The sequence below is a fragment of the Herpailurus yagouaroundi genome, unplaced genomic scaffold (genome assembly GCF_014898765.1).
Source record: "Herpailurus yagouaroundi ecotype Mexico unplaced genomic scaffold, PumYag 67793, whole genome shotgun sequence".
Taxonomy (NCBI): domain Eukaryota; kingdom Metazoa; phylum Chordata; class Mammalia; order Carnivora; family Felidae; genus Herpailurus; species Herpailurus yagouaroundi.
Genome location: NW_024420586.1, coordinates 2,501,229 through 2,520,141, shown reverse-complemented (window position 1 = coordinate 2,520,141; position 18,913 = coordinate 2,501,229). Strand labels below are relative to the sequence as shown.

The 18,913-nt window shown below is 42.4% G+C and overlaps 2 protein-coding genes across 2 annotated transcripts in view; one reads left to right on the top strand and one right to left on the bottom strand.

Moving 5' to 3' along the window:
- Positions 1 to 18,260, bottom strand: part of CUNHXorf58 (chromosome unknown CXorf58 homolog) — a 25,151-nt gene extending 6,891 nt beyond the window's left edge. The window contains 7 exon segments of the mRNA XM_040468811.1: positions 4,938 to 5,069; positions 10,996 to 11,107; positions 11,468 to 11,562; positions 13,366 to 13,465; positions 14,734 to 14,875; positions 17,741 to 18,121; positions 18,197 to 18,260. Of these exon segments, the coding sequence (XP_040324745.1) occupies positions 4,938 to 5,069; positions 10,996 to 11,107; positions 11,468 to 11,562; positions 13,366 to 13,465; positions 14,734 to 14,875; positions 17,741 to 18,121; positions 18,197 to 18,260 (1,026 nt within the window).
- Positions 18,027 to 18,913, top strand: part of APOO (apolipoprotein O) — a 57,670-nt gene continuing 56,783 nt past the window's right edge. The window contains exon 1 of the mRNA XM_040468717.1: positions 18,027 to 18,267. Coding sequence (XP_040324651.1) covers positions 18,259 to 18,267 — 9 coding nt within the window. The 5' untranslated portion in view covers positions 18,027 to 18,258. The remainder of the gene's footprint in view (positions 18,268 to 18,913) is intronic.

Sequence of the window (18,913 nt, the reverse complement as noted above, 5' to 3'; positions counted from 1 at the left end):
AAAGAAAGAAAGAAAGAAAGAAAGAAAGAAAGAAAGAAAGAAAGAAAGAAAGAAAGAAAGAAAGAAAGAAAGAAAGAAAGAAAAATAGGGCCAGGGGAGCCCAGGTGGCTCAGTCAGTTAGGTGTCCAACTTTAGCTCAAGTCATGATCTCGCGGTTCGTGGGTTCGAGCCCCGCATCAGACTCTCTGCTGTCAGTGGAGCCTGCTTCAGATCCTCTGTCCCCCTCTCTCTCTGTCCCTCCCCAACTTGTGTACCCACACTCTTCTCAAAAATAAATTTAAAACTTAAAAAAAAAACTTTAAACAAAAAATAAATAAGTAAATAAATGGAATAGGGCCAGAGGATCTACAATGCTGGGAAATAGAATATCAGCTAGGCATTTAGGGTCTCTCTCTCTCTCTCTCTCTCTCTCTCTCTCTCTCACACACACACACACACACACACACACAAGCAGTCTTTCTTTTGATTATTTAGGCAGGTACAAATTTTAATTACTACCATTTGATTGAATAAGCCCAGTCCTCCAACAACACTTTCAATTTCAGTTTCCATAGTGTAAGTTAGTAATTGTATAAAATGCAAACTTTGCTGAGAGCTCTTCAGTCCATAGGTCACTACGTAAATAGCAGATGTGTGTAGTGATTAGTGACAAATCGGGTCGCTTCTTCCAAAATGTGTCACTGATTGGTCACCGAGGATCTGTTTTGTTCAGTTCACACAGAGACAGCAAAGTATGTAGTTGTATCACCTCTTTGTCTCCCGGTGATAAACCCATGTGACATTTACCAAAAAATATATATATAATAACACAAAAATAAAAGATAATCAAAAGAACAGGCCAACAGAGAAACACAAAGCGATAATGTTGGAAATGTAAATGGAGTTCTACAAGAAATAGGTGATCAAGGGGATACTGACATTGCCGTCATTCAAGAGCTTGTGGCTGGGCAGCTAGAGGAACTTGGTGAAGGTGAATTTACCAGCATAAATGAGGAAAGTGGTTGTGACAACAAGGATGAAGCTGGCCCAGAGGAAGTGACGCTGACAAAAAAGATACTTCACATTACAAGAACTCTGAGATTTCACAACATTTAAAGCGTAGGGGTGCCCGGGTGGCTCAGTCGGTTAGGCGTCCGACTTCAGCTCAGGTCATGATCTCATGGTTCATGGGTTCGTGCCCCACACCGGGCTCTGTGCTGACAGCTCAGAGCCTGGAGCCTGCTTCAGATTCTGTGTCTCCCTCTCTCTCTGCCCTTCCCCCATTCACGCTCTGTCTCTCTGTGTCTCTCAAAAATGAATAAATGTTAAAAAAATTTTTTTAAGTGCAAAGGACAGGGGCACCTGGGTGGCTCAGTCGGTTGAGCGTCTGACTCTTGATTGCAGCTCAGGTCGTGATCGAGCCCCACGCCAGGTTCTGCGCTAACAGTGTGGAGCCTGCTTGGGATTCTCTCTCTCTCCCCCTACCCCGCACTCTCTCTTTCTCAAAATAAAGAAACAAAGATAAAAATTTTTAAAAATAAAGTGCAAAGGATAAAATGTTGGTAGGTAATCTAAACTTAGGAAGGAGTAGGACAATTCACCAAGGCATAGAAAAGATGCTCACTACGTATTGTAAGTTACACGAGAAGAAGAAGAGGCAAGTGCAGTTGAAACCACTCCTGATAAACTGTTTTTTAAAGCTTTACTGGGATTCACATCCCATACAATTCACCTATTTAAAGTATATAATGCAGTGGTTTTTAGTATATTTACAGTTTATATGTTTTTTACAAAGAAATGAAACACTCTTGATCCTCAATGTTCCTAATGTTTAAAATTATAGGGTGATAAATGTTTTGCTTTTTTTCCATTTTCCTATATAACAGATAGCAAGAGAGTTTTTAATGTTTTGATAAGATTTTAAAAAATTTTTTTAATGTTTATTTTTGAGAGAGAGAGAGAGAGAGAGCAACAGCAGGGGAGGGGCAGAGAGAGAGGGAGACACAGAATCTGAAGCAGGCTCCAGGCTCCGAGCTGTCAACAGAGCCCGACGAGGGGCTCAAACCCATATACTGTGAGATCATGACCTGAGCCAAAGCCAGACGCTTAACCAACTGAGCCACCCGGGTGGCCCATTGACAAGATTTTTTTTAAAGGCATGGCACAATCATGATTTTTCCCATTGATTATTAAATTTGCTTTGCACAGTTTCAGCTTGCACGATCTTTTTTTTTTTAAAGATTTTATTATTAAGAAATTTCTACACCTGATGTGGGGCTCAAACATACAACCCCGAGATTAAGAGTTGCATGCTCCACCAACCAACCAGCCAGGCACCCGTGCATGGTCATTTTTAGGGCCCCGCACTACCGTGTGAAGTGAGCACTGTTTTACTTGCTGAGAGTGGAGCAGTAAAATGGGTAGACACCTCAGAACTATCAATGACCTGCTCTAAACTTAGCTATGTGACCTTGGGCAGGTTTTTAAAAATCTTGTTAAACTCCATGTTTCTCATCTGTTAAAGGGTCACATAATTCACAAATTTGAAGATTGAAGGAGATAGTAGGCAAATGAACAGCTAAAAAGAGTGCTGTGTCCATAAAGGGCTCAATAAATGTCAGCAATCATCATGTCTCTCTCTCCCAATATGTCTATCTGGGGACTTCTTTCTATGACACCAATCCTTGGTTTAGCCACAGTCTGCAAGTACGTGACCCATGTCCTTAGCAAAGACAGTCGGCATCCCCAAGCGCTACTTATTTCCCGGTTCAATTCTCTCATTTTCCAGGTTAAGGCTCTAAAGGAAAGAAAACACAACTGGGAGTCTCTAAGGCACGGCAGTAATTTCATGTGTCACACTGACACAAGTGAGTGAATAGTTATTATTATGAGCCAGAATTTTGGGATCCCTTGTTTCTTTAGGACTTGTAAAATGGCGGTAATAATAGTACCTACCTCTTAGGATTGTTATGAGAACAAAAGGAGTTGGTATTACAGTAGTGTTTGCTATTATTATTATTTAGGTATCTAGTTTACGTTCACTGATTTAGCACTGCTGTCCAACCTGTTATGCAAACCAGAAACCGAGGAGCCGTGCCGGACACCTTCCCTTAGCTTGCCTCCCTGTCACCAAGGCTCCACTCATTTTATTCTCTAACTATCTCTTGTGTCTCTAGCCTCATGGCCCTCAACCAAGAGACCACCATCTCTCCTGAAGTACAGCAGAAGCATCCAAACTAGGAGAAAGCTCTTGCTGTCTGTCCTCAAATCCATCCTCTACACTGCAGCCACATGGGTCTCTTCACTTACTAGATTAGATTACCTCATTTCTTAACACACTGTACCAGCTTCTAGTTGGACACAGGATGAAAGAAAAGAAAAACACCTCACTATGGTCCAAAGGCCTGCCTGAAGCTCTCTTACCAGCCCTCCGGGCCACCGACATGCCAAACCCTCTGCTCTCTCTTCTCCAGCCCCACAGACCTGCTTTCAGGCCCTGCGTTTCTTCCTGCCACAGAGTCTCTGCCTGGGGCGCAGCACCTGCTCAGCCCCAGACTGAGGCTGTGACACATTGTTGATTGCCTGCCCGTCAAGCATTTCCCACTTCTCCCTTGCCTCCAGAGCCCTGTTTTGTTTTGTTTTGTTTTTCCAAGTATGGAACAGTAATATGTTCCAGGAAGGAGGGCCCCAGCATATGAACCATGATTGTTCTAAGTCAATCATGGAAAATGGTCCCAAGTCCCTTTATCAGTGATTAGTTTAGGGGGAGCATGTGATCCAGTTCTGACCAAAGGAACCTGAGGGGAAGTCTGCTGGGGGCTTCTGGCAAAGATTTTTCTTCTTGAGATAAAAAGGAGAATTACGCTTAGGAGTCCCCTTGTTCCTGCCTTTGAAGGAGGTTGAGAACGTGATAGGCATCTTGTTACCATGTGAAGGAAGAGAAGAGCACTGGAATGAGCTGACCCAGAGCCCTGACGTCCTGGGGCTGCTGCATTAGCTAGCCCAGGACCCACCTACCTGTGCACTTTGGACATGGTACAATAAACGTCCTTTGTTGTCTAAGCCTCTTGTGGCTGGGAACATTCTGTTACTAGAAGCACACAGCATCCAAACAATAATCGGACCCTTCATTACCAGGCCAAATCTCCATCTTGCACTATTTTAGCACCATGTATTTGAATTTTTGACTTTTTTACTGAGATAAAATTCACGTAATCTAAAATTCACCATTTTAACCATTTTAAAGTATACAATTCAGTCTAAATAAACATTGTATCACTACTATCTAGCCACAAAACATTTCCATCACCCCCGAAAGAAAGGCCACATTCAGTAGCTATCACTCCCCAAATGTAAAAAGCCAAATATTATACGATTCCATTAACAGAAACTACCCAGAATAGGTAAAGCAGAGACAGGGAGACAGAAAGCAGATCCGTGGTTGATAAGGGCTGGAATGATGGAAGAATGGGGAGTGACAGCTTAATAGATACGAACTTTCCCTTTGGGGCGACAAAAAGGTTCTGGAACTAGATGGGGGTGGTGTTTGCACAACATCATGAATGCACTTAATGCCAGTGAATTGTACCATTTAAAATGGTAAATTTTGGGGGTGCCTGGGTGGCTCAGTTGGTTAAGCATTCAACTCTTGATTTTGGCTCAGGTCATGATCTCACAGTTTGTGAGTTCAAGCCCCACGTCGGGCTCTGCAATGACAGTGTGGAACCTGCTTGCAATTCTCTCTCTCTCCCTCTCTCCCTGCCCCAACCGCCCTCGCTCGCTCACACGTGCTCGCTCTCTCTTTCAAAATAAATCAACAATAAAATGATAAAATGGTAAATTTTACATTGTGTGTATCTTGTTACAGTGAAAAACATGTATGATCCTTTCTTCTTGGAGTACAAGGCCAGAGGCTTTTTTAAATTGTTGTTTCTAATATCTAAATCTCAATTCCTTACTTGCATGTAATCTTGCGGGGTGACAATATCAATTTCATCAGTTATTTTGAACTTCTGGAAAAAACGTTCCTCTTCCATAACTTAATGACAAAATCTCCTTTTCCCCATTATTTTGCAAGCATCGGCCACTGCCTATAAAGAGAATAGAAAATAGACTTTTAAAACAGTAGTATAATAGCAGTAATTACCAGTGCACGATTCACATGTTGTTTCTGACAAACACATCAAATGTTGTTCCTTCCTTCTGGCAGCTTGCTGGTCAATAAAAATACTGTATTTACAAAGAAAAGACTGTATAGGAATTTTTAAACCACTTAAAATTTGTTTCCATAACCATGTCTACATAGTTTTAAAATGTAGGTGGAGCAGTAATGAGTTTACAATTTTCAGAGAAACATGTTTTTTTTTTTAAATCTGTTTTCCCCCCTCAAAAAAATCCCATTCTTTTCCCTTAAAAAAACAAAACAAAACAAAACAAATCTCTAACGTCACTCATGCTGTCAGGGCAAAGAAAACGTCCTTGGTTGTTACATAGGTCGCCCTGGGAACTGCTCTGAAAGGTGTCACCGGGTGCCTCTCTTTCATGTGTTAGCTAATCCCTCACCCCCAAATGGAAACAGGGACGTTTCAGATTGCTTAGACTTCCCTCTGTTTCACACTTCATTCTCAGGGGCCAGAGAGTAGCAAAGCAGTTTTTTTTCGGTCCGAAGTGTCAGCATTTTATACTCAAGGAAAGCACCTGAGAGGGCAGAGGTACAGGAATGACAGTAAGTGCGGAGGACCAGATCCCATCCAGCCCTATTTGCACCGTACCCTTCCACATACACCCATCCTTTGCTAAGCGCTATACATAGACTGTGAGTAGAGACTTAAGTACTCCCCACCCGTGTTCCCACCCCCCATAAGTATGTGCTGACTCTTCTAACACATATTTATATTACATATCTATGCTTCTGGCCACAAAGCATATGCTTATGAGAAGGGAGACTGGTGTAGATGAAAATCCAAATATCTTTAGATTCCAGATTAGTCTCTCTTTTCCTTTGTATCTCAGAATGTGTATTTGTGAAAGCATGGGAACTCCGTGTTATAAGGCTGATAGGAGGCTGGCTGAGATGAGATCGAAATTTGGAATCTCCGTTCTTTTTTACTTAACATACAATGTAACAATGAGGCTGAATGTATTTCCCATTTCAATTTTCACTTTTGTTATTAAGAATATTGCTTTTTAAGTTTTTCTAATTCCAAAGCTTAAAACACAGACACATATGGAAAAGGAAAAAATATTCAAATGGTTGTAGTTTTATTCCTAATGCGCTACCTGCAAGGGACAGAAACAGCTTATGTGATGGAACCTTCCTTTAGGCAGATCATCTTTGTTTTCCATTTCATTAGTTTCTTTATACACTATGCCTCTAAAGAGAAGGCAGTATTGGCACGTATCTCCATTATGCTTTCTTGCAATTAATTTCCTGTGGGTTCTCATTAACCATCCTCACAACGATACTAGAGGTAAAAGCAAATAAATTGTACAGTGAACAAGTCTGAAAGCCATATAATTTCTGCTCTGAGGATTTCTTTAGATATAGCTATATTTTACTTTAGCTCAAGTTACTTGGTAAGGGTATTTCTTGCCAGTTCTTCCCCACTCTACTCCACTCAGCCACCACCCACAATCCCTCCCAGCCCTGGTTTCCTTATTTGCACAGCGCCTCAGCTGTGTGGCTCAGCTGTGTCGGGCCCAGCCCAGTATCCAGCCAAAAAAACCCTATGCCTGGCAGCGCAGGGCAGGCTCGCTGCCCACTTGCGACAGGGGTTTGAAAAAAGTTTGCCCTCCGACGGCCAGGATGTTCTTTCTCAGGCATCTGCCGCGTAAGGCCAGATTCGGGAAAGTACTTCTGGGTAGGAAGGGATGGGAGAGAAGAGCCCAGACCCAGGTGAAGGGGAAGGGCGGAAACTGGGCAAGAAGCCCAGGACAGCAGCCAATCAGACTAGAATTCAAGAGGCAGGTTCCATTCTTAGTGGGTGACTCAAAAGCCCCAAGAGGGGCATCTCTAAATGTGACACCTCCCCTGATACCTGGCATCACTGTGGCTCAGAAGCCCCCACAGCCCTGCCGCTGGCCCAGATGCACACCTGCGCTTGTCAAGTTACTCTGCTATCTGAAGTCACTTCCCCGCCCGCCTGGAAATTGACACTCTCGAAACTAGCAAAAGCTGGCATCCCTGCACAGGAACCGTGTTTCTGGTTTGGAGCAGTACAGTGATATACAGGCTCAGAATTAATAAAACCACCACAACCGCTGGTGTTGTTTCAACCTCAAAGTGCGCACAGGGCAGCGGACAGACTGAGAATATGCAAGCCTCAGCTCTGCCCCTGACAAGCCCCTCCAAGTTGCAGCTTCCTTGCAGTCAGAATGGGAGTAACATGCACCTCACCAGAGTTATCAGGGGGCCGTGGAAGAGAACACATTTAGCAGGCCTCCTGACTCAAGATTGGTTAAGAACGCAGGCTCTGGAGTCAGGATTACTGGGTCTTGATAACAGTTCCTTTGCTTTCTAGATGTGGGACCTTTGGCAAGTTACTTAGTCTTTTAAAACTGAGGATGACAACAGGCTGTACATTCTAGAGTTTATGAGAATGCAATGATAATGCACACCAAATGTTTAACATAGTACTTGATAGTGCTCAATAAGGGCAGCTAATATTAATAATAATGTTTTTCCTTTTTACCTAAATGCCCAATCCTCAAAAAGAACAGGGATCTTCAGTTGAAACTAATGGTTGCTGGATATTAATGTGTGAGAACAGGCAATTACTCAGAGGCATTCCAGGCCATGGTGTGTGCAGCGGGCAACTTTAGTGCTTGTCAAACTCCATTGTACGTAGGGTCATCTGCGGGGGGGGGGGGGGCCTGTTAAAAACCAGGGGTTGATTCAGTGGGTCTGGGGTGGGGGCTGACATTCTGCATTGCTAATAAGTTCCAGGGGATGCCAGTGCTGCGGGTCTGTAGATCACACTCTGAGTAGCAAGGCTTTAGAATATTCTAAATATAGTTGGGAGGATGAACTATAGTGACAACCCTCTGAAAATAAGCATTGCTCTGAAAATAGATCATCGAAGTAGGTAACTGAAATGAGATCTCTTTTTGGTACACATGGCTATCTGATTGTTCTAGCACCATTTGAACTGACTTGGCACCTTTGATGAAAATCAATTGATCATCTATGAGCGGGTGTATTTCTGAATTCTCTATCCTATCTCATTGATCTATGTGTCTCTTTATGCCATCATGACACTGTCAGGATCATTTTAGCTTTTTAAATCTTGAAATCAGCTAATGTAAATCTTTGTCCTTCTCTAAAGTGGTTTAGGCTATTCTACATCCTTTCACTTGTTTGTGTGTGTGTGTGTGTGTGTGTGTGTGTGTGTGTGTGTGTGTGTGAATACCTGAGAAATACCATCGGGAAATGGTAAGGAAATGAAACTAGAAATGGAAATAACAACTAGGGAAAAGACAGAACAATAACAAAACTCTGTGAAACTCCCCTTCTTCATAAGTGAACTTAGATTACACGTCTGAACTAAAACTGACTTGTTTATTTCATATTAAGAAGTAAGTGGGGGCACCTGGCTGGCTGAGTTGGTAGAGCATGTGACTCTTGATCTTGGGGTCGTGGGTTCGAACCCCATGTTGGGTATAGAGATTACCCCAAAATAAAATCTTAAGGGGCACCTGGGTGGCTCAGTCATTTGAGTATCTGACTTGGGCTCAGGTCATGATCTCCATGATCTCACGGTAAGTGAGTTCGAGCCCTGCATCAGGCTCTGTGCTGAGAGCTCAGAGCCCAGAGCCTGCTTTGGATTCTGTGTCTCCCTCTCTCTCTGCCCCTCCCCCGCTCTCTCCCTCTCTCTCAAAAATAAATAAACATTTAAAAAATAATAATAATAAAATGTTTAAAACAAGAGAAAGTGAACTTAGAAAAGTTGGATCAGTTTGCTAAACACACAATTTCTACATTCAAAGGACCTGAGTAGACTTATAGTGAGAAAAATTCTACTTCTACAGGTTTTCTATCAACCATGTATCCAAGTGTTAGCAGAGTTTGTTACAAAGTTGAACTAAAGGGAAAAAGGAATTCTAAACTGTTCTCTTGTGTTCTGATCATTTAAATCCCCTTAGAATATTTAGTGAAAAACTCAAACTAAATAGTGCTATCACATTTTTATAATAAGATCAAAAATTTTTTAAAATATATTTGTGTGAGTATTTTTTATGGAACAAAAGAAGGAGACACAGTAAACTATTAACAGTGATCACCCCAGGAAAGTGGAAGTCACAGCACAGAGAGAAAAGGCATGAGGTGGTTTTCTTTTTAAAAAAATCTCTGTGCTATTTCCTTTTTTTCCTAACAGTTACTTTGTAATTTAAATAAAAACTGAATTTATTATACAGCATTTTTATGAGTTTTAATATACACACAGTGCTTTCCAGTCACGACCTCTAAGTTTTGCATTTGCTCCAGCTTGTGGACAGTAGGGGCCACCAAGGGCAGATCCAAGAGAATTTCAGTTCCTGGAAAAGTCTCATTATCTAACCTCAGAAAACCAAGAATTGATGATATTTTATAGGAACAACGACAAGCTCATTCTGTACATAAATGTAGCACGACTTTATTCCTCAAGATGTAGGATAAATATCAACTTTTGCATTTGAAGTTATTCTATATAAATGAACAAATATTGTTTCCAGAATACCATATTCCATATGAAAACACACAGTCCATTTGATACATTCTGAAACTGAATTAAATTTTCTCTGATATTGCCTGAGAACACAGAGAAAAGCAGTCTCTTTTTATTTTCTAATATTCTTCAGAGAATAAATGCCGTACATCCTGAATCTGATCAGAAACTCCCAGGGGCACCTGGGTGGCTCAGTTGGTTGAGCATCTGACTCTTGATTTCGGCTCAGGTCATGATCTCACAGTTTGTGGGTTTGAGGCCCGCATACGGCTCTATGTTGACAGTGCAGAGCCTGCTTGGGATTCTCTCCCTCCCTCTCTGCCCCTCCTTCCTCAAAATAAATGCATAAATATATTAAAAAAAAAAAAAAGAAAACTCCCAGGCTGTATGGTCTTCTATCCTGAACACATTCCATTACTGATGATTTCAGATGGACCATACTTTTCATGTAAACTATTTCCAGAAGGCTACAGGAAAATAACCTTTGATGTACGGTTTATAAAAGGCTAAGTATAAGAATGCACATGTTTTTCTCAATCATTGTCGTGTATAAAGGCCAAAGGAGCAAAACCTACACTGTAGATCCTTGTTATTAAAAGTAGGGTCCGTGGGCCAGCAGTAGTGGCAGCACCTAGGAACTGGTTAGAAATGCAGAATCACACATCCTGTCCCAGAGCTAATGAATCAGAAATTACATTATTTATTTATTTATTGGGGGGGGGGAGACAAGCCGTGGGGGAGAGGTGGAGAACGAGGGGGACAGGGGACTCAAAGCAGGCTCTGTGCTGACAGCAGAGAGCCTGATGCGGGGCTCAAACTCACAAACTGTGAGATCATGACCTGAGCTGAAGTCAGATGCTTAACCAACTGAGCCACCCAGGCACCTCAGAAACTACATTTTAACAAGATTCTCAGATGATTCCTATGCTGTAGATAGAATTACTGTATATATACTGGTATATATACCCAGAACTCAGGGCATTGCAGGGCTCGAACCCATGAACCGTGAGATCATGACCTGAGCTGAAGTCAGACGCTTAAGTGACTGAGCCACGTAGGCGCCCCCAAAATTTTAATACAAAGAAAAGTGATGAGTATTTTTAGAGCCTTATATAAGGAATTCATTCCAAATATTTTTTAGCTGATAAACAGAGACACTCTTGAAACATAATGCTTAAAAAAATATTACCCGCCTGCTGGGCTGTTTAATGGTGAAATAACTTAGTCTGTACATTTCAAGTGCAATTTAGATACTACAAAGATGTTAAGAAACTAAAGCAACATAAAATGTACATTGTGAAAGAAACATCACCTCACTCGATGGCTTTAAGAATTTTTTTCCACTGAAATAGTTGTAACCATGTCCTTCGGTATGAAGAAAAATTTTAAATACGATGACAGGTGGAAATGTTTCACCACTAAATCTGAAATAAAGACCCAAAATTAGTCATCTGGCATCAGGCTTGGGGCTGAGTTACTTCTCCTCCGTAACAGGTAACAAAATGGATTACAGAGGTGAAAGAGTCACACTTTGGTGTGTGGGCTCACAACTATTCTCATTCGTGTGTCAGATTGGACACATCATGGAAAAGGAGCCACTCTCAAGGCAACTTGTGGCCCAAGAGTCATGTCTCTGTTTCTCCACATAATAAATGAAAATAAGAACAACACATTTACTCTGTAATTATACCCTGAGAATTTATGAGGACTTAAGAAAATAAATTTCTAAGTTTTCTTCATTTTAACTAAGTGCTTCTTGAAATAAATCAGTATAGAAATATTACCTGAATCTAACTTTACACTTCATGCTAGGATCTTTCACAAGCTCAGCCTCTAAGGGGTTCACTTCCTTCAGTATTTGATGTGTCACACGAAGTTCCTGAAATAGATGATGATGCTATCAATGGAAAATGGTACCCTGCCCAGACGTAATTTACTGAAAATAACAGAGGTGGCATGGTGAAGTGAATAGTACACCAGACTTGATGTTCTAAAGACCCAGGTTCTAGTCTTGGCTCCTCCGTTTATTACCCGTGTAGCCTTGAGTCAGTTACTTCATCCTTTTAGCCTCCAAGTTTGAGTAGGTGTCCCTCCTTGAGATCCCAGGCACTGTTTTTTCCCTCTGACAACACTTTTCACCATGTACTCTAATTAACTATAAACTAATCTGTGTCTTCCACTAGACTGTAAGGGGCGTGAAGGTACGGGATACTGTCTTTTTACTCTATCATGTGTTCTTAGCATTTAATACAGTCCTTGGAATACAGCAGGTGGTTAACAAATATTTGGTATTGAATGAATCACTGTAAAATGAGGAAAATAACTGTAATGTCACTAGCTTTTAAGCACCTTTTATATACCACATGCTCTGTTAACGCCTTATATACATAACCTCATTTAATCTTTACACCTCAGCAATATTATTCAAACATTATTGTTCTCAGCTTTCCAATGAGCAGGCTGAAACTCTGGGGGTGTCTGTAATTTATTCAAAGGCACGCGGGTAATAAATGGACAAGCCAGGATGCAAACATAGATCTCTTTGACTCTAAAGCCCCCACCCCCTGCCCCCATATGACCCGGCCAACCTTTATGCCTATGACAATCACATAAAAAAGTACACCAAAGGCCTTTTATAATGACAAATCATTATTAATGTAAGGTAGGATCTTGAAGTGTCAGGACAACAGATTTTTTAAAAAAAGAATTAATTTCCTTTTTTCTGTTACCCTAAGCATCTAAAGTTATACCAAAACCAGTATTATGATAATTAAATGCCAGTGCCATACATGAAGACAATGAACGGGTAATGGACCTGAACCGGCACCCACTTACCTGAGTGGGTTTTCCCTGAGGTATTCTGCTTACTGGCATCAGAAATGGGTCTGTGGCTCAGATGGTGAAGAAGTGTACAAGCTGCTCAGAGCTGCTAAAACTCCCTTAATGTGACTATCACTAATTACAGACTACTGTAATCAGGGGTGATATGCTTAGAATACTTGGTACTGTATGAAGGAAAGCTTAATACTCCGCTGGCGTTGCCAGAGTTGTTCTTTTGGAGAGTGGAGGTGGGGCATGCCCACCTTTGGGGTGTTTTTGTTTTTGCTTTCGTTTCTGTTTTGTACTTAAATAGGACCATATTACTCACACTGCCCTGCACTTGCCTTTTTTACTAATGAGCTATCTTAGCTGCCTTTGTTTGTATTGCAGAATCACATGCAAGGCTGCGAGGTTTAACACTACGAAAGCACCAAGGCTTATTTAACTAGCACCCCATAGGTGAACACTCTATGGTTTACTTTGTCTGCTGTTACAAACAATACTGCGATGAAACTGTACATGTGTTGTAGAATGCATTCCTAGAAGTGAGATTGCCGGCTGGAAGGTAAGGGCACTTTTAATTCAGAGATTTTTCTTGTTGATGATCACTGGCCCACATCTTCAAATAAGAAATCGAAATTTTTAAAAGTTCTTATTTTGGTTTCAGAAAAGGAAGTAATAGGCACGTCATTTACAAATAAATCCAGAAATATTCATTTAGGGCAATCCTAGAACCGCATGCGTTATTATTAGGTTCAAATAGGACATCAAAAAAAGGTTACATGTTCTATCTTTACTTCACACACCTTTTAGCTTGTAAGTAATTAAATCTTCCAGAGAAAACAAAAAGCAAAATACATACTGCTGCACGAATCGTGTGCTTTAGGAGTTGAAATATTGTTTGGTCCATATGAGATAACCAAGCTCTCTGTATCCTTTGGGCTGAAATATCTTTATTAGTTCTGAGAGGGAACAAAAAGAGGTTAAGATGAGTGAAGTAGTTTCCATTTTCCTAAAATCTTGGGGAACTCTGAATTTCTGCTTCTTCCCCCTGTACCATCCCATCCCCCACCCTAAGACTGACCTATGAGGAACATTTCGATGTGGTAATTGGAACTGGTCATTTGCAGAATTTAGTCAGAAGGAGGATATAAAATATTTGAGAATATTTCCCTTGAGATCAAGAAAAAGTCCCAGCTAAAACTGTATCAGCAAAAGTATATATATTATAAATAAAAACGTGTGAAGGGACAAATCTGCTTTCTTGAAACATCCGTGACCTAAAATGATTCCATTACAGTTAGTTCTTTAAAACACTGTCCGACTAGTCCAAGTCAATGAAAATAGCATGCAGAATACTCAAAGTTACGGTAGGTCCAATTTTCTTCTGGGAACAGACAACCAGGCCCCAGAAAGAGAAACTCCCTTCTTTGATCTTTGCTTGAACCAGGCTCACCCCGTCAGGTCAGGTAAAAGAATTATTTTACTTTTGATCATGTGTCAGCACTAGCGAATTGTAGGGACCACCCTTTCCCAACCTCCACCCCCCCATCCCATCATTACCCCTCACAAGGCTTCATGTAAAGAGAAGTAAGTACTCTTTTTTTTTTTAACGTTTATTTATTTTTGAGACAGAGAGAGACAGAGCATGAACAGGGGAGGGTCAGAGAGAGGGAGACACAGAATCTGAAACAGGCTCCAGGCTCTGAGCTGTCAGCACAGAGCCCGACGCGGGGCTTGAAGTCACGAACTGCGAGATCATGACCCGAGCCGAAGTCAGCCGCTTAACCGACTGAGCCACCCAGGCGCCCCAAGTAAGTACTCTTATATAAAGTCACCATTAGCTGGCGAATGCAGACTACAAGACGCAGAGTTGAAAAGGCCTGGAGTATGGAAACAAAGCTTTAAATCCTAGCTGATGCCATTCATTAGCTAGTTAACCTTATGCAAATCACTTACCTTCTCCCAGTGGCTGCTTCCTCACTTATAAAATGTAATAATAAGACTGCTTCACAGTTGTCAGGATCAAAGAAATGTGTGTTAGCATGCTTTGCAAATTATGAAATACCATAATTATTATAATTACTATTCAATTCAAAAGTAATTTTAAAACAGACAAAAAAACCCCTCTAATTTATAAAACAAGAAGTGTTTGATGTTAGCTGGGTAAATACCGTATGGAAACTGACCCGTGGTGGAAAATGATAAAGGGCGAAAGACAGCTACTTACTGCTGTACTGCTGTTCCCTTTACAGTATTTGACAAATGCACTTTGTGGTCTTTTCCTGAGCATGGCTTATCTGGTTTCAGAACATCAGTAACTGATGCCTTTGAGAAGCACTTCCAGTGCTTCATTTTCCTGACAAAGTACTCTGAAAGTACACAGATTCGGCATTTGAGGTCATAATCTATATTATTGCACTGTTTGGACAAAACTGAACTGCCATATGGTTGTTGGGCTAATAACAGAACCCTTTACAAAGGAAGGCAACATGGATCTTAATGTTGCTTACAGTTTGCATGCTTTATGTACTAAAAATATTCTGAGGTATATGGAAAAGACAAGTGGATCTATCCATAGCCTTCTAACTGGCCTTCAGTCTCCAGTCTGTGTGTCCTTCTGGGTTCCTCCACACTGCAGCTGAGTTAATCCCGTAGAGCAATAATCTAGCCTTCTCACTCCCTAACTTAAAATCTTTCAGGGACACTTCATTTCCTCCACACTGAAGTCCACACTCCTTAGAATGGTGTTCCAGACTTTTCTGTCTAGTGTCCAATCTCTCAAACATCAAAATACCAACTTTAATCAGCATTCCTCTCTAGACTGTGAGAACAAGAACTTGTCCCCAAAATTAGTCAATGTTTTACACACCTGTACCACTGATCATGCCATTTCCTCTCCCTGCAGTGACGTCTCCACCACCAGCAAACATCAACTCAGGCTCCAAGACGCCAGCTAATTGATGCCTCTTCTCTGAAGTTTTCCACCCTCTCTTTTTCATACAACTGCTCACCCTGTCTCCAAGGTCCCATAATACCATACACGTTTTTCTTTTACAGTACTTCTCATATTGCATCATAATTTGTTTTCTTGGCGGTCACCCCAATAAGCTTGTTGAGGGCCAGAGGCATCTTGCTAACTATGGAATCTTCTGTGCCTACCGAGAGTGCAGGGTTTTTACATGCTTGCCTGAGAACTTTCTGTCCTGGTTTTATCATGAAATAGCAGTGAGACTTTGGGCAAATTCCTTAACCTCTCCGTAGCTGAGCTCCCTCCATGGTAAAGTGAGAGGGTGTATACTAAATGATTCCACCTTTGGTTTTCCATCCTTTAACACATTACTCCAATTTGAATGCAGTTCCGAAATTCAAAGTCACTGCTTAGTCTCTTCTACTAAAGCAGGGACTCTTTATCCTTTCTTCTGGTGCCATGGACCTGTATGGACAGACTTTTTTTTTTTTTTTTTTTTTTGTAGAGAGAGAGAGACAGAGCATGAGTTGGGGAGAGGGGCAGAGGGAGAGAGAGAGAATTTCAAGCAGGCTCCATCCCATGACTCTGACATCATGACCTGAGTCAAAATCAAGAGTCAGATGCTTAACTGACTGTGCCAACCAGTCGCCCCTGGACAGACTCCTTCTAAGAATTATGTTATTTTTTTTTAAGTTTATTTGTTTTGAGAGAGAGAGTGTGTGTGCACAAGTGGAGGAGGAGCAGAAAGAGAGAGAGAATCCCTAGCAGTCTCCGTGTGTGGGGCTCGAACTCACGAGCCATGAAATTATGACCTGAGCTGAAATCAAGAGTCAGTTGCTTAACTGACTAAGCCACCCAGGCACCCCTAAGAATTATGTTTTATAAATTCATAACATAAAACACGTACGATCACAAAGGACTCCACAATTATATTGAAATCACTGTGAAAACATTTTCAAAATCAAAACTATAGGAATTTGTCCTCTTTATGCATTAAATGAGAGTTCTCAAAACTACTGTACTCGTCAAGAGGTAATGAGCAGAAATGCTATGTCAAGATGTCTGCTACGACTGTACCATTATATGAAAATATCTGTGCTTTCTACTGGGGAGAAAGTCGCCAGTACTGCTGATACTACTGTGCTTTACTGCCTACACTATAATTGAAAGAAATGCTAAAGTTCAGCTACAGATGAGTGAAAATAAAGTTGTAATTTTTTCCCCATCTAAGTTCATACACCCCCTGAATTAAGAACTCTTACCCTAATTTATCACTATACTTCACACTTTTATATACACGTGACATTCCATTACTGATACAGAGCCTTCAGAGTCTTTTCAATATTTGTCCTTGGGGATATGGATGGGGATGGCTTGGAATATACAAATATCTGGATCAAGAGAAAATCAGCCCATAACATCTGGGAGTTGGCCTGACACTCACAGCTGGGCTTTGGTGTTACCCTGGCTTCCTAACAACACCCAAACCAGAGCAAAGCCAGGCTTCCTTGAATTCACTCCCACATGACCCAACCAAAGCCCAAATCTTATTATACACCTTTCTAGCACCCCCTTAGTGAGATGCCCCGTTGTGCCAAGTTGTGAGTTTTCCTCGCAGCAGAGATATACTCAACTTGTACAACTACAAGTGGTTGAACACTTGTCTTTGGTCTTGGGCTGGAAGACAGCGACATGCCACCACACAAACCACAAAAATCTTCCAGATGCCTGCCTGGATGAATTTACACTTTCTATGGGGTGAGGAAGCATAATACAGATTGAAATATGAAACCCTCATTATGAGACACTATAACAATTATTTAGGCGAGATCACAGGTTTTAAAGGCAGACTACCTAGGTTTGGATCCCGGGTTCCCGCTTTTTCGGTGTGGCCTTGTACAAATTACTTCTCTGTGCCTCGGTTTCCTAATCTACTAAACTGGGACTAATAATCATACTCATCTACCTGGGTTGTTGGAAAGATTAGATGAATATGTGTAAGGAGCTTAGATTAGAGCTGAGCACATAGTAAACACTACGTTAGTTTCTGCTATTCTTGTTAATAAGATAAGTATTCTCATTATTACCTATTTCTAGTAGTATGAAGGGACATGTGATTCCCAGGGACGGGTATACGCTTAAGCATTTTAAAGGGAAAAAAGTCAGGGCCTTTCGAGAGTAAAGGACATGGAAAATTATATTAAATTCAAAACCTTAGGAACTTCCACCCCACGGTAAAAAAAAAAAAAAAAAAAAATCTGAAAACCTTTTGTGAGATAAATCCAGGCCCCAGAGGTCGGCAACTTCCGGCCATGAGACTTTCGAAGCAGCTCGATACCCGTCGAGCGCCCCCGCCCGGCGTCCTCGGAGCAGAGGATTCCCAGCCCAAGTCGCTGGGCGCCCAATCGCGGCAGCGAAGGCCTATTCCCAGCGCGGCGCGGTGCCCGGCACCTCCCTCCTCGCGCCCCCGCGTGTTGCCCACACGGAGCTGGCGCTTTCCTGCCGCCTAGCAACGGCTGGCGCAGGGGCGGAGCCTCCTGGAGGCGGGGCTTGCGTTCCCAGGCAGTCTGAGGAGCGACGCGCTGCAGCTCGGCGACGCCGCTACCAGACCAGGCTTCCGAACTAAGCCTTCGCGGGATCGAATTGGCTGTACGGCAGTCACCCGAAGCGCGGCCCGCTTGCGGTCAGAGGAATCAGGGCCCTACCCGGCCGCCGTAGCGACCTCTCTGTAGTGGGCGGGGCCGAGGCCGGGGTGACCCCGCGGGAGCCACCTCTGCCAGCAACATGTTCAAGGTGAGAGCGTGGAGCCGGGTCACAACTGTCACCGCCCCCTCCCGGCCTTGTGGAGCCCTGCCCGCGCTCTCGTGGGCCTCTCCGGGGGCCAGGCCCGGCTCGCCCTGAGGCTTTTCTCGCCTCTGGGCCAGCTGCGTCCCGACCCAGCTGTTCTTTCACCGGTCACCTAGGAGCGAAAGGTTGCTGGGCGGAGGCGTGAGATCCCGGGATGGGTGGGTGGGCCCTGTGGGTCTTGCTTTCGTGAATAAAACACTTTGAAAAGTTAAAGTCCCCCCCAAAATAATCACACACACCCCCGATGGTGCCCTCGGGTTCGTGTGTAAGGAGAGGCCAGCTCAGGGCACTGCAGGGTTCGGCTTTGGTTGCCTGGCAGGATCAGGTTTCAGAACCTGACGTGTGAATGGGGGAGGGTCACCTTCGGAGAAGCTGCTGCAGGATTTGGGGAAGCTGGTATGGCAATGTGGGAATGGCTGGAAGGGTGGTAAGCTGCAACTTTGTTCCCCTCTCAAGTGAACATTATTTGGTACCGACAAGTCGACCCCCTTGTTTTACATTTTACAAGTTCATTTCCTTTGAAAGAGATCGCCTTTCAGAGTGAAGACTTTGTTTCAAAAATCTGCATTTTAAACTTGAAGCCATCATTCTA